This window comes from Poecilia reticulata, linkage group LG9 (assembly GCF_000633615.1).
Source record: "Poecilia reticulata strain Guanapo linkage group LG9, Guppy_female_1.0+MT, whole genome shotgun sequence".
Lineage (NCBI taxonomy): Eukaryota > Metazoa > Chordata > Actinopteri > Cyprinodontiformes > Poeciliidae > Poecilia > Poecilia reticulata.
In genome coordinates this window covers 24,579,280-24,594,273 of record NC_024339.1, presented here as the reverse complement: position 1 = coordinate 24,594,273, position 14,994 = coordinate 24,579,280, and the positions used below count along the sequence as shown (strand labels likewise).

At 38.5% G+C, this 14,994-nt stretch overlaps 1 protein-coding gene across 2 annotated transcripts in view; it reads right to left on the bottom strand.

Annotated features, from left to right (window-relative positions):
* rasa1a (RAS p21 protein activator (GTPase activating protein) 1a) overlaps positions 1–14,459 on the bottom strand; it is a 29,450-nt gene extending 14,991 nt beyond the window's left edge. Inside the window, exon 1 of one of the 2 annotated variants that reach the window (XM_008418889.2) lies at positions 13,281–14,459. In XM_008418889.2, the coding sequence (XP_008417111.1) occupies positions 13,281–13,774 (494 nt within the window). In that variant the 5' untranslated portion in view covers positions 13,775–14,459. Of the gene's footprint in view, positions 1–3,806; positions 4,194–13,280 lie in introns of those variants that run through there. The other variant, XM_008418890.2, reaches the window with a different exon arrangement.
* Between the last annotated feature and the right edge of the window lie 535 nt (positions 14,460–14,994).

Genomic DNA, 14,994 nt, shown 5'->3' with positions numbered 1-14,994 from the left:
GGGCTTGTAATAAACTTCCTGATACAATTTCACAGAACACCACAAAGATCTTCATGACCTGGAAAGTTAATTCGTAAACTAAACGGACTGTAAACCTCAACCATGAAGATTACAGTATGTGGTTCTACCATCCGTTTCAGGAATGGGCCGTCATGTCAGCACATGTGTAGCAAGGAGAGCAGAAATATCTTGGCTCCGCCGAGAAAAGCCGAGCCAGCTTTTCAGAAAGCAATTCCCCGATGGTCAACAAAAGATGGGAATAAACTTCCATTTAAAAAGCTAGCAGAATTATTATTTTTTTTATTTTCAGTCTTTTTAATGCCAGAATGAAAAATTCTGCTTTAATGCAACTATATCATTAACTACACAAGGTTCTTAGTCATAGATGTAGTGTTTGATTCCGTTTCTTGCCATTTAGCACACAACAGGAAGACAATTGAATATGTTATCTGTGTAAAGAATAAAATCATAATATGTGATTTTACAAATACCTCCTGACCAGCGAGCGCCCCTTCCCAACACACACAAATGACGAGATGGAAAAAATGCTAAAAACAAATCATCAGCTGATATGGTTAATGCTAATGTACAATGCATCCCTAATATTTACAACCATTTAGAAATTTGTGGAGGAGCTGAGAGCACCTTATTGTACTAAAATGTTACACAATAATAGAAGTTAGAAAACAAATTATTTTGTCAAAATGGCAGGTGTAACTGCAGAAATTGCTACGGTCTACTACTATGACAGCGTATATGACTAATACTTTTTTTGGCAATTTTTGATTTTTAGACCTTTGCCGAGGTAGATAAGATCAGAGGATAAGATGAGCTTCACAGTTAAGTATCAGCCAATCACTGAGATAAATCTGGTCGATTTATTGTTGCGCTCTACTGCTGAGTAATGGAACGGTGCAAGTAAAATTCCTTAAGTGTCACAGCTGAAGACGGTGAGCAGCCATAACTAATGGGCTTTGTTTCCAAAGTGCATTTGTAAAAGAGGAAGCTCTCATAGGAGATCATACAGATTATGACCAACTGATTAGGACAGACATGAATATGATTAATGCAAATCGCTGAGCAACAAATTCAGTTCACTTGTTTAGCAAAACAAGTTAGTAATTAAAACAAAAGAGAGTGTGCCAATCTCTTGCCTAAACACGCTGCTTCCTAAACAGCAGTGTGTTTAGGAAGGGGCCAACAGTGGCTGCGTCACCACATGGGAGAGGGAGCCCAGCCAGAGGCTCTGCACCGTTTATTAACTTCGCAACTGAGGCTGCGTTCGAGTTCTCGTGTCATTCCAGTCCTGGTACCTGCATGTGGGTAATTACACACACACAGACCAGCTCGACAGTGTGTAAGCAGCTTCTCCGTCTAGGTAATTCACAAAGATGTGACTGTGCAACATCTGGAATACCACCAGGCAAGATCACATGTGTGCCATCATTTAATGCATGTTTTAGGGGAAAAATATGCTTCAATCCAAATGGATTTAGATCTTTAGAGGTTTACAGACTAATCACTCAATAACTAATCTGCAATTGGTAAATCAAAAACAACATGAAAACATTGCTAAAGTGCTGTGTTGTTTTTTTGTTTTTTTTAACAGCTCTTAAATCTATATTTAAACTCTCACCAAAGTGCTGCACAGCTGAACTGAAACATTCAAGTCTGCATAATATTAAACACATTTGTAATAGAGGAACAGTTGGGGAAACAGAGACGGCAGCTTTTTCTGAGCTCTGCAAGTTTTGACGCTCGCTTACCCTGCGTGTGCAAATGCAGCTGATTTCACATTTCCCTCTCAACCCCCGCAATGCATTTTGTTTAAAAGAGAAATGTCCAGAAAGTAAATGGAATGCATCTTTAATGCTTTTTTGCGGAGGAACTAGGATCATAAATTAATGAATTAGTCCTTGATAAAAAAAAATTGAGACGCTTCCATACTAAAGTTAGTTTAAAACATTATTTTAAGTGCCGCTTGAGCATATCCACTTTGCGTGCCGTTTTATTGTTATCACAGAGTAGGAATCTGGGGCTGGACTCTTGTCTTCAGGGGAAATTAGAGCAACAGAACAGAAAGATTGCTGTGATTCGCTTGAGGTAGACGTCGTCTCTGCCTCTGTCGGTCCGTCTGCCTGACTCATTAAACTATCATGTCGTCCTCCACTGTTGCTGTGGGCGCATCTGTACTTTGACATGTCAACAGACATGCTGTCTGCCCTTATCAAAATCAAACAACAAAAAATGAATTAAACCCAACTTTATTGTATATCATCATTCTCTGTATGTACAACTGATATTTTTATATATAGTCAATGTATTTTGATGGGAGTTTTTTTGTACGACACCAACAAATAATGGCACGTAACTTCCCTTGATATTTGACTATCTACAAAACAAAATCTCTAGCTGCAGTCAAGTCTCAACTAGAAATCACAACAATAGAGCCAACTTCTGCATCACAGTTACAGATATAACCAGTTTTTTACGGCCAGATATGTAGCATGGAAAAATTAGCGTGACCTTTCACCTGCCAATCTTGAAAAGCCATCAACAGGGATCCAACACCAAAAGGTTCATTGGTTGTTTCACAGGACTTCCAAGGTCCTACAACAAGCCTTAATTAATTTTTTTTAAAGGAACAATCTGTAGCAAACAGAAAAACAACTAAATAAAAAATTTTAAAGGTAAAAACATCTGTTCAATAAAGCAGAGCTCGGTCATTAGTCATGTAATCAGAAGCATGTGGAACCAGCAAATGAATAAGTCACAAATTCAGTCGTCTGAAGATATATTAATCGTCTCCAGTCAAACATCTGCAGCTAATCAATTTGACTAGCTGCATTGTTGCAAATGTCCAGCATTTGGAGCACTAATAAGTTAAATAAAAAATGTTTTTGTTTACATTAACAGGCTAAAAAGTACGTATTTGACACAACATTTGGGGTTGGATATGCTTGTGGTTTACTTCGCCACATTAAAGGTTTTAAATCAGGAAAAGATCATGTCCTACTGAAGTCAGTCACATTAACATTTAAACTTTGTGCACAAAGCAATTAAAAATTGATTCATAAAACAAGATATTGTAACAAATGCATGAGATGAGAAAAATATACGATATGTGACGTCAATCCACACCGCGATGATGGTGTTACTTGGAATAAATGCTTACAGAGTTAATGCTGTTCTACTTTGGGTTTATTGCACTCACCAACCCCAGATAGTGAGCACAATGACATTTATATAATCAGATTTATTGCAATACACGCAATTCTTTGTCCTGTTAATAATGCTGTCACTGATACCGGGATGAATATTTACAACATATTTTAAAACCCTAAGGAGAAGCAACCGTAAGGTTTATCAATACGATACAGAAAAAAAAAGGTGGTTAAAACGTTTATCTACTAAAATAACTTCTAACCGCATGATTTGGATTTCTTCTTTTTCAGTTTGGAACAATCTATCCTCTTGGTGGTTCTATGAAGTGTTCAAAATGTCTTATTTTTTAAAATAAAATAAAAAGCACAACTATTGAGTTTAATTGAACAGATGCAATCCTGAATCCATATGTATTATTGACTCACACTTCTTAAAGTTTTATTTTTGGAGCAGTGTGGTGCTGAAGCTCTGCTGGGAGGGATTCAGAGCCAACAAACTGTTTAAATATGTTTTTATCATCACTACAATAATTACCTCAAAACATCCTGAGAACATTTTGAGTGCCCGTCTCTACTTGATCCCATAAATGAATGTTCGGGATTAAAAAAGAAAGTTTAAGGCTGAGTGGAAGCCTCACTTACGCCGAGTTCACCCTCTGCTGCATCTCCCTCCTGTGTCCCGTACTCTCACAAGGTGCATCCACTCCACCAATAGCGCTGCTGGCCTGGTAAAAAGTGCAAGCTCCAGTGTGGAAAGACGACCAAAAACATTTCTAAATCCAATAAAGGCATTGGGGCTTCCCCCAGTTGGAGCCCTGACACAGTCATCTCTCGAAGCCAGGTACTACGAGCAACATCCGTGGAGAATAATCAAACGGGAAGACAACAAAGACCAAAACTGGCTCACGTGGATTTACTTGATTAATCAGTCTGATCAACTAGTTTAGTAACGATACATCTTGATCTCATCATTTTAAAGGTTGGTTTAAGGAAAGACAGTGGTGCTGTAGCCTTCTGGTCTTTGCTCCACTTAATCCTGCAATGATTTCTCTTCCTCCGACTCGCTCCTCTTTCTCTCTCAAAAGCACACATCCTGAGCATGCTGCCTATTGGTTTCTCTACCACAGGGAGGCAAGGATAGGGAGTGGCATATGTTAACAGACAGATGTAAAAATACCCATTTAGGTGCAGCCTATGAAAATTTGAACACACCGACACACGAGCTTCGGCTACATTAACATTGACACACAAACTCACAAGTTTGTCCATCTGAAGTGTTTCAAAGTGGTTTTAGTCTTACTCCTTGGCAAATGAATGAAAGTCTTTTTGATGCAAACACTGTTTAGGTTTATGAACTCTCCAGCCAGCCTAAAATCCTCTAAACTGTAAGCTTCTGTTTATCTTGTCCATTCGTGTTTACAGAACAGATAAAACCAAGCAGGAGATGACTGATGCAGGAGAGAATTTACGATTTTTTTCGGCAATAGTACCGTTACACTTTTCAGATTGTTTTTGTCCTTAAATCATCAGAATTACATTGACCTACTGGTCTTTTATTCTGTAATGAGTCTACTGTCGGACGAGGAAATCTTAAGCCACATGATCACCAGGATTCAGTAAAGCACCCATGATGAACCATCATAGCTGTTTACTTTGTGCAAGCCAAGACGATGACAGGACAAGTGCCAGACGTCCGACTGATGAGTGCAAGAGCCATCTATGTGTCCGAAGCAGTGATCTGCGTCAGTGCTAGCCAACTAGCGAGACAGACGAGGATGGACGGTGGAAACCCAACATGTTAGGTTTCCTGCTGCTAGTCAGTTTGCCTGAAATGACACCATTAAATCAGAGATAATAAGCTTCACTGTGACAATCACACAGTTTTCCTTCCGACCTTTTAACTTCTAAAAGCACAACTGCTGGAAAAGTAAGCTTACGTTTCTAGTCGAGCAGTTATTAGGGCTGCAGCTAACGATCGTTTTAGTTATTGATTATTCTATTGGTTATTCTGAAAATCAGATGGAAAAACTTGGCAGTGGGCGACTGTTTCACGGTCACGATTAATCATTTCAGCCCTACTTGTCATGCAAACATTTACAACTAATCTGCCAGAATTTGAAAATGATGCAGATGGTTTATTAGTAGGAATGAATAGCTTTATTAAAACAGCAAATAGGTTGTTTGTAAAATACTTCATGTACATTTATTATTCAAATGGAGACAACACATTTTTCAATATGCCATTTTTAGTAAGATGTAAATGTTTTCCAAACTTGTTACCCTGTATTCATGCATGTTTTTTTTTTTTTGTTTTTTTTTAGATGAGAAAACCTTACTGGTTCAATGAAGCGATAAGAATTATTTTGGCCTCAACACTTCTACACTTTCAAGTTCGGTGCAGAAAGAAACAGCTTCCCTCATGAAGTGAGTCGGCAAATTTTCTTCATTGTGCTCTACTGACTCGGTGCTTTACTTTTTTCTGAAGTTGTTTTGCAAATCAATTTTTGTCCAACATTTGCTTTTCTTTTCTTCTAAAAAAACGAATTATTTCATCGTGTAATATCAAGCTTCAGTATTTGTGTGAACAGTATGAATAACAAGGCAATTGTGCAATCTCATAGCAGAACATTAGCAAAGGCTGCAACAACCCAATAGAGGTGGTTCCCACGCAGTAGTACAAAGTAAGTACTGTAGTCACTTAACATCTGAATTTTCCAGCAATATTCTACCATTACCATTAAGTCTTAACAACGGGATGACGTAGAAAAAAAGCATGGTGGTAGTGTGAATGTCAGATGAGGATATGATATTGTATAACAAAATAGCAATGCATTCAGACCACAGACTTTGCCTTGCCGGTGCAAAACCGATTTTACAGTTGGAAAACTTGGAGTGGTTTTTTTAGCCAGCAGGCCTGACAAACCAGCTCTAACAAGGTTTCTGCAGGTTTACCAATAAAGGAGTTTTAAAACCTTCTTTAAGACCAATATGAATAAAATGTGGAACCTACATCACAACAGAAACGTGCAAAGAGTGAATTTTAAGGCACCACATTCTCAAAAAAAAAAAAAAATTGTCACAAGTACTACTATGCATATACTCCCTGCACATGATGCCTACGTTTTACAAACATGGAGGAAAATTAAAGGAAACAGATTTTAAGTGGGATTAAAACACAGAAACAAAAAAATACAATGCATAAAATATAACAATGGTCTCTGCTGTTAGAATAAGACTTATTCTTGTGCCGTTTTCACGTTTGACGCAAACGCCTCCAAACAACAAAAAGGTCCGACTCTACAAAGGAAAATGACTCGTAAAGTCGTGGCAAGTTTTGTTTTCCTGAGGAAGATTCACTGAGAGCTTATTAAAACCATAAGGCATCAGAGCAGAACTGGAGAACTTCTTTACATTAAGTTAAATGCTGAAAAAGAAGAAAATATTGTTCAAACTGCAGCGCATACGTCATCCAAAAAGTTCAGGAGCCTGTGTGTTGATCACGCATTACGAAAATCAACAACGTTAAAAGCAACATGAGTTTTCACAGGATTAATGTATTAATTTTGACAGCCCTAATAAAAGCATAGATTTATATACGCACTTACATTACTTGGAAGTGTCAGCGTCCCCATCTAAGAAACTCAATTTTCTGCATTAGCTTTGAGATTGTGGGAAATGTCTCCATCAACACATAAACAGCTTAAAGAGCTTCCGAAGGTCTGTATAAGTAATTTTATAAACTATTTGCTGAGCTCACCAGCCAAATACTTGTGTAATGACTGAAAAAGGCTCACTAATATAGTCCTTTTGTTACACTTTTCCGAGAAGGAAAACACCTTTTTAAGAGGATATGATCTGAATAGTAACAATGTGCCGGCTTTACAGACTGTGTCTACTAGCCACACAAAGGTAAACAAGACAGTGTTGATATTAATTTAATACGGTTGCAGCAATATTCCTCATTCAACCAGCAAATCAGGTAAACTCCTTAACACAGCTGCTGGTTTTACAATCCCACCATCTAATCAGGGAACCCCTTCATGGCTTAAAATCTCCTCTAATCTTCGTGGAAACTCAAAATCAACCACTCATTTCCCAAAGAGTTGTTAGTTTAATCTGAGGCACAGGCCTGCGTGTTAGTAAAGGTGACAGGAACTCACGGTGTTGGGCTCAGGTTGCACACTCTATTCAAGAGTACGTAAATCTGTGTAGACTTGTGAATGAAAGTCACAGTGGCCATTTGTGTAGAATTTACAAAGAGAGATTTCAGAGATCTTCAGTGGTTTACAGACTGTGCTTTCTTTATTAACCACGCAGGTTAGGAGCTTATCTTTTCTCTTCTGACCTGCTCATATCTTGGCAGAATAATGAGACTGTGCTTTCTGAGCCAGCATGATTTATTGGACTGGTCGGGTTAGCTGAGAAATTTGTCAAAATGTTCACACTTCAGCTTTTTAGTCAATCTATTTAGATTTTTTCTGCTGTTACTGTAGTGCAATAAAGGTAATTTTAAGTATGCTCAGACGTCTTGCAGAGACAAAGTTGGTGTCATTCATCCAGCAAATCTTGGCTACATGTTTACAACAGTTTTAAATACTTCAGCCATGACGGAGGCCATGATGCAGGCTTGACAGGACAAGGTGCTGATGGAACGGAAGAAGCATGAGAGCGATATGGGTGAAACGTAAATAGATTAACTGACAAGATCCAAAATCTTGTTTCTTTCTTAAATCAAACCTTTTATTTAGATCACTGCTCAATATTCCCAAGTATAACTGATCATCATACAATTAGTACCACTGCTACCACAAATAAAAAGTAGTAAATGCTAAAGTTTTTTTTATTATTATTTAAAACTGTTTCCCAATTATCATATTTTCCTTACTATAAGTTGTACTTTTTTCATAGTTTCCTGCGACTTACAGTCGGGTGCAACTAATGTTCCCACCCCCTTTTTATACCGCATTTTTAAAATTGTAGTCCAAAAAATATGGGAGATTCTCATCGGGGAGGAGAAAAAATTTTGTTAAGACCAATCAGACTTAAGCTTGACTCTTTTTGCATGAATCATGTTTGATAAAACAAACTAGTTTAAAAAAAAATACTTCAAAATTATTTGTGAACTTTTAACATTTTGAGCAACTTAAAACACATAATATGCTAATTTCACTGATAATTGCTCACTCCTAATTTAGTGGAGTAAAGAATTTTTTTAATCAGAACATAAATAATTATTTTTTAGCTTAAAATATGTCCATAGAGTCCAATTTCAATCTGACTGGGGTACCAGAGCATATTTACTTTATACATTTAACTTATTGATCAGGACAGTCAGTCTTCATTGTCTGCTCAATTCAGAAGCACTACAGCTATCAAATAACTTGCAGGATAGTTGCTACACAGTTACTAGTTAAAGATCTGGAATTGGTAAAAATCCAAATTGTCAGGTCAGACCTCAAAGAAAATTTCTAACACCTGCAAAACCCTGATTAGTGTCTATCTGGTGTATAAAAAAAGCTTTACAGTAATAAGTTTTTCATACTCTCCAGGATGGCACTATCTTAGAGAAATGTCCCTGTGTTTTACTAGAGATCTAAAAATAAAGTGTTCTGGGTGAGTGGGCACAGTATGTCATGCAAGTAAAATCCAACTAAAAAGGAATCACAATGCACACTATAATCTAGAGATTGACTGTCGATTTAACCTTTACTTATATCGGATAAAAATATGACTCTGGGACATAGCGCCAAGGAGATATACATTTACAGGTCATAATATGCCAGATATAGAAAACGTGAAGTCTCCAGATGGCTATTTTTAAAACAAAGCAGTGCAACGAGGGTGACCATTCAGCAGAGACGTCACAAGTTCCTATTTTGCTATTCGTCTCCCAGCTATTATTTTTTTTCAAATGCCAAAGACAAAACATGCCAGGCAAGTACTCAGCTGTAAGTTAACACATTCCAAATGTACAGTAAATGTAGGGTTGATAAGCGAGTTACCTTCATGGTATTGAAATGGAGGAGGGTTGTTGTAACCATAGCTTTGACAAACTATTATACTGTCAGTGTCAAATAATTATTTACATTTCTCTTCTGCTTGCTAATTATAGCTCTCACAAAGCAGTCACCTGTTTTGGTGGCAGCTGGCGCTACAATTAGAGCTGTTAATGTTATGGTACCGACCAGTAGCTGAGCATTGGAGGGTGCACTAAAAATGACAAAATACAAGTTTTTTTGACACGTTGTACTTTCACCAACAGGATTTGTGAAAGAGTTACAGATTTGAATTTTAAAAAATCTACTGCTTCAACGTTTTCTCAATGAAAACGTTGAGAATGGAGATAAAACAATAAGCATCTGATCAGAAAACGGTTTAAAAAATTAAAAAATATTGCTTATGTTTACTTTATATGTGACCGACAGAAGAGGAAAGGGTAGAACTGGCCAAAGGGTTGGGTTTTAGATCAAGGAAAAGAAAAGTGAATTTACTCCACATTAAAAGCTGCCATAGCTTTCCACAGCAAAACAACTTCATACAAACACACTGATGTATTTAACAATGCCTACAACATAAAATACTGGCTTTGAGCCAGTGTCTTTATGCACTGATTTGAAACAGGCTCGGAGAGGAAATTGCTGTCTCTTTTTAACAATGCTGACACTTATAAAAGGACATACTGTTGTGCCAAATGCGGTGTTTCAAGTTTTTCTTCACCTCCGTTACACACCTAATGCAGACTTCTGAAGCTTCTGACAATAAGAAGAGAAAACAAGCAAACCCGTAACCAGCTGCTAAAAAGCTCCTGACCAATTCCTGGACAAAAATTTGAAAGATCGAAGTGAATAACTGTATAATTACCTTATATTACTAAAATAAAATCTTCTAAAAAGGATTTCTAATGAATATTTAATGAATGACTGAGTTGATCCTTTGTGGTGGACTGACGCACGTCCATAAAAACATGACAGAACAAAAGGAATGGGCAGCTTTAAATGTAGGGACCTTCCTGAAAAACTGCCGGTATAGCACATGTAAATCCAATCAATTCATTAATGGATTACACAGTAGAGCACTGAGTTACTGAAATATTGGATAGCTGCAGGCCTAAACAAAAACACTTGGCTTTAAGCAAACACACACAGAGGCTCAGGATGTGAAGGTGTGGCAGGCAGGTATGTTACAGTACAATAACAAAGGCCAGTTGTTGTCCCTGGACGCTTGGTAAATTACAACCTGATGACCGTAGCTTTTAAACCGTTTAGTCATAATTTACATTTCTCCTCTGCTGACATCATGCTGTAGGTGTCACCATGTACGGAGCTGGACTCGGAGAATTGTTCAAGCGAGAACTGGTTGCAAACAAAAAACTGTAGCCTAGATATTATTTAGCGGAGTAGTAGATGTACCTCTGCAGAAAAGATTTATTTGTTCCGTCCACTTCCACAAAAATCACAGTTTGACACCATCCTACAGATCAGTCATCTGACTGCCCAACTCTAATCAGTTTATGATTTCATAGCTCAAGGTGATGTGGACTGATGTTTTTTGTTTGTTTGATTTTCTGCTCCGGGTTTCTCTCACCAGTGGGAAATCAACAGCATCAGATACTGATACAAGTAAATCAGACTGTTTTGATGTCCATCATTTTGACTGGCTGGGTAAAAAAAATAAATAAATAAATCTTATAATAATCAATTTTTAGCCATAATTTTTTTAAATGATACGACATATTCAATTGTATCCGATTTTAATTCCGTTTGTTTTATATCCAGCGAGCCAAACATCACACGTCAAGAAGATGAATACTTATTCGCTGCCCTGAAGAAGTTTTGAAATCAGGAAACATTTCTGCAACTGAAGCGATCAGAAGTCGGCGAGACTCTAAATGGTACGTGATCCCGAAAACACTCAGCGGAAGGAGAAGCCTGCAGCAGACACACTCCAACGCCTCCCATAACTCTTTAAAACACCGTTTCCAGACAGCAAGACGCGTCGAGACCAGATCAGGAATGATGCTTTGTTAATTCTCCTTGTATTGATTGGTTTAGTTGCCGCCGTGATGTACTCTGTGCATAAAGTTGAAAATGTTTACGAATCTGCACCAATAGGTTAGGGCTGTGTAATAATATCAATTTTGCAATATATATATATCGATATTTTCTTTCCTAGAAAAAAAATCGATATTCATCCGCAAGTATCGTAACATCCAACTGTCACCTTGCTCACTCACTGTTTGCTTCGCCGGGAGAGTGATTAGGTCACCAGGCTTAGAGTGATTCCTTCAGATGTTAAGTGTCAAGGTTAAAAAGGTATCAAACTATTCAGAGCAGGGTACTTGGTGCACTTTATTTACTTTACAAATGCATGTAAGCTACAGTTTGTACCGTTTCAATTAAAAGAAACATGTTTTCTCACCACTTCTTTGATCCATTTTGTCCAGCTGTCGACTTCACGTCTGTGTCCATGTCCAACCAGAGCCAGGTATTGTGTAGTTGGTGCTTTTAATCAGTTTTCATTTAAATTAATTCAATCCAACTCTAACAGTCACAAAATGTCACCAAAATCACTCCGTCCCTCTAAAATCTTTCAGAAAATCACAAAAGTGTATTGAAGTGTATCATTTGCTGAATATTGCAATATGTATCGTATCATGAGCAGAATATCGTGTATCGTATCATGAAATTATTGTATCACTACAGCCCTACAAGAGGTGGTGTGTGTGTGTGATCTGTCAAAATGACGGATGGCCATCAGATTTTTCCTTCACCATTTAAGAAACCCGCCAAAAGTGGAGATTATTCATTTAATGCAACCACTGGTGTAAATGTGTTTATCAGCTTTTCAAAAATAAAGTTTTCTTGCACAGTGTGTCCCCTGTGAAAAGATTCATAACATTTGCATTCACGTACATGTTGTACTTGTGAATGAACTAGCCTGAAATGGTTCTGTCAAAAAACTCATGGTAAAGTTATGAGGTAAAAAGCTCATACAGTTAACATTAATTCAGATGTTTAGACTATTTTATCCTGAAACACCTGGTTATTTAGCCTAATTAAACCATGCAGATTTTGTTTTTTTAACACCGTCTGTAAATAGAATCGTTAGGAATCGGAATCGAAACAAGGAATCTGAACCGTTCAAATTCAAACGACGTCGACCCTTCATAAAACACATGGCTGATCATTTTGACAGTAATATAGTAATATAATGCGTTAGCCTCATTTGAATTGGAGGTTTAAAAACAAGGAGTGTTCGGTCGCGTGTAGAAAATGTCCGTGTTGGCAAGTGTCCTGAACAAAATGCAACATTGTTTTAAACCTGCATGCATGCAAAATGTTAGTGTTTCAAAGCACATGAATCTGAAAAAGTATGAATAGGAACTCCAAACTTTCACTCAGGTCTGTCTGATGTCTGAGAACATTACACTTCCACTGTGAACTAGAGAGACAAAAAACAAGGTATATTTAACAAAACCCTTGATGTCAAACGTATGAAACAGTGATAGACTATGTAGCTCACGCCATAAACATGCTCATCATTGTGTATTATTTTTTTTATCTCTGAGGTCTTTTCATACTCAACTATCTTGGAAAAAGAGTGGTTTGCCATGGGACATTTCATAGACACTCTCCATTAAGTCATACCCATCAGTATTTAGAACAAAAATGAAATTAAGTGTAAAACTTAGCTACCTGTATCATTCAAAGAAGCACTTCACCAGGAAGTCAGGATATATTTATAGACATAGACTTTCAGCTGCACTATTAAAATTAAGTTCCGGCTGCCAGAACCTCTTCTGAAATGTAATTTTCAACCAGAGGGATAAAAACATTCCAAACATGCAAATGATACGCAGCACTCCAGGAAACTGTGAATCGAGGATCCCAGATACTACCGGATCCTGAATATCAACTTCCACATTAGCCGAAGCAACGTTTAGAGACTTTTAAAACAGTTGCAACTGAATTATTAGTAGACTTAGACAAGTATGTAACATTAGATAGGAAGTCGGCACCAAATAAAAGAAAAAAAACTTTTTGCTTGCTGTTGGTGAAATTACAATTGCTCGGTGTCAAAGAACAGCGCGTCGTTTTGAACTGGTGTCATACTTACTGGTTCGTGGGAGGTGCAGAGAGAGGAAACACCAAATCTTCCTCATCCCCCCAATCCGGCAGGTCGCTTTCATCCATGGGGGGCGCAGGTGGCAGAGGTGGGAAGCTCGAAGAGCCATCTGGGCCTGTAGATGTGGGTGAACTCCGACTGGTTGGACTCTCCGAGGTGGGAGAGTTGCACATGCCGCCCCTTGTCCCTGAGTTGGTTCCTTGGAAAACTGCCTGTCCACCACTCCCAGCTGCGGAGAGCACTGATCCCGTTATATCCCCACCAGGCACCGGATAGATACTTGTGTCGGGAAGCGAGTCCGGAGAAGTGTTTGAATGTTGGCGGGTGGTTTGGGTCTGTTCTTGTCCCAGATCGGTGACTCGCACTCTGTTCGGCTTAGGATAGTAGGGAAAAGGGGCCGTCTCCGGGCCTCCTCCTCCGCTTGCCACCCCTGTCCCTGTCGTGACCGAACCCGCATCCTCACTGCTGACCTCTGTAGCCATCATGTTAGAAAAGTACGCAGAGGGGGAAAAGTCCAGAAGGGAACCTGCCCTTCCCCTCTGTCGTCAGAATAATCCTTCAGTGTTTGGGCTTCGTGGAAACAACACGAAAAGTTTCTGAAAAAACACGTTTAGCTAGCAAGCTAACGTTAGCCAACAGCTAACTTAGCTCCCTTAGCTTTACAGCCCCTTCGCTCGCTAACGCTAGCAGCGTCGAGACACTTGATGAGTTCTTGCTGACTAGGTCTTCATTGTTTCCTGAGTTTAAAGTTCACACAGAAACGGTACTTGGAAATAAACCACGCACAATATGCTCAGAAAAATACCTGTTTTCCGATTTGTTTTCTGTTTTTAATTCGGACCTCACCCTTAGACCAGGCAGACCACTTCTCGAGGAGTGTTTTATTGTCACTGTTGTGTGTAATCCCCGTCTTTTTTCCAGTGTTGTTGCTTTCTTTCGTTCTTAGTTCGGTGCCTTAAAATAAAAACCGAAAACGGCCAATCCTTGTCGCCTAATTCTTTGAATCATATGTCGTTTAAGACTTGAAAAATGAATTCTGTTGTGCAAAAGTTATGCTTTCTTGATCATTCCCGCTAAGTACGCTGTTATTTCTGGGTTTCAGGGCTGGTGGCTTGTTGCCCGCTGCTGCTCTGCTGCTTTTTCTCTCCCCTCCCTCTGCCTCTCTTCTTCAATCGCAAAGCAGACACAGCTAAGTGAACGCCGAGCGTAGAAACTTTAATCCATTTCATCTTCAATCGGTGTAGCTCGTCAAATACCTCACCCTTATGGTATGATCTTAAACTATGTGTTGAAAGATATCGCCCTAACAAACTGGCGTCCTGGCATGCAAAAATTATTTTTGATAGATATTTTTGACCCTGCGCTTCAGGCACGTGCAGAGGGGAGGCCTGGGGGTGCTTGGGCACCTGCCCTTTTTGCTCCTTGCTCCAAAGTGCCCTTTTGGTCAATTTTTATTTTATTTATTTATTTTTTTGTATTATTATTTTCTAAGCCCTCTTCTGACACATAATGTGTACTAAAATTATTTTTATTATTTTTTGTACAACATAAGCCTAAGCCATAGGTCTCCTTGTTACCTTTGACCTTTTGCCCATGACGCATGAAGCAGTTGCCTCTTGCGCAGTGCGATAAGGCGGCTAACTGGAGCTAAACGTAGCGAACGTTCCAGATTACAGAACAGTTTTTGGTGAATAAAAAAAAACGT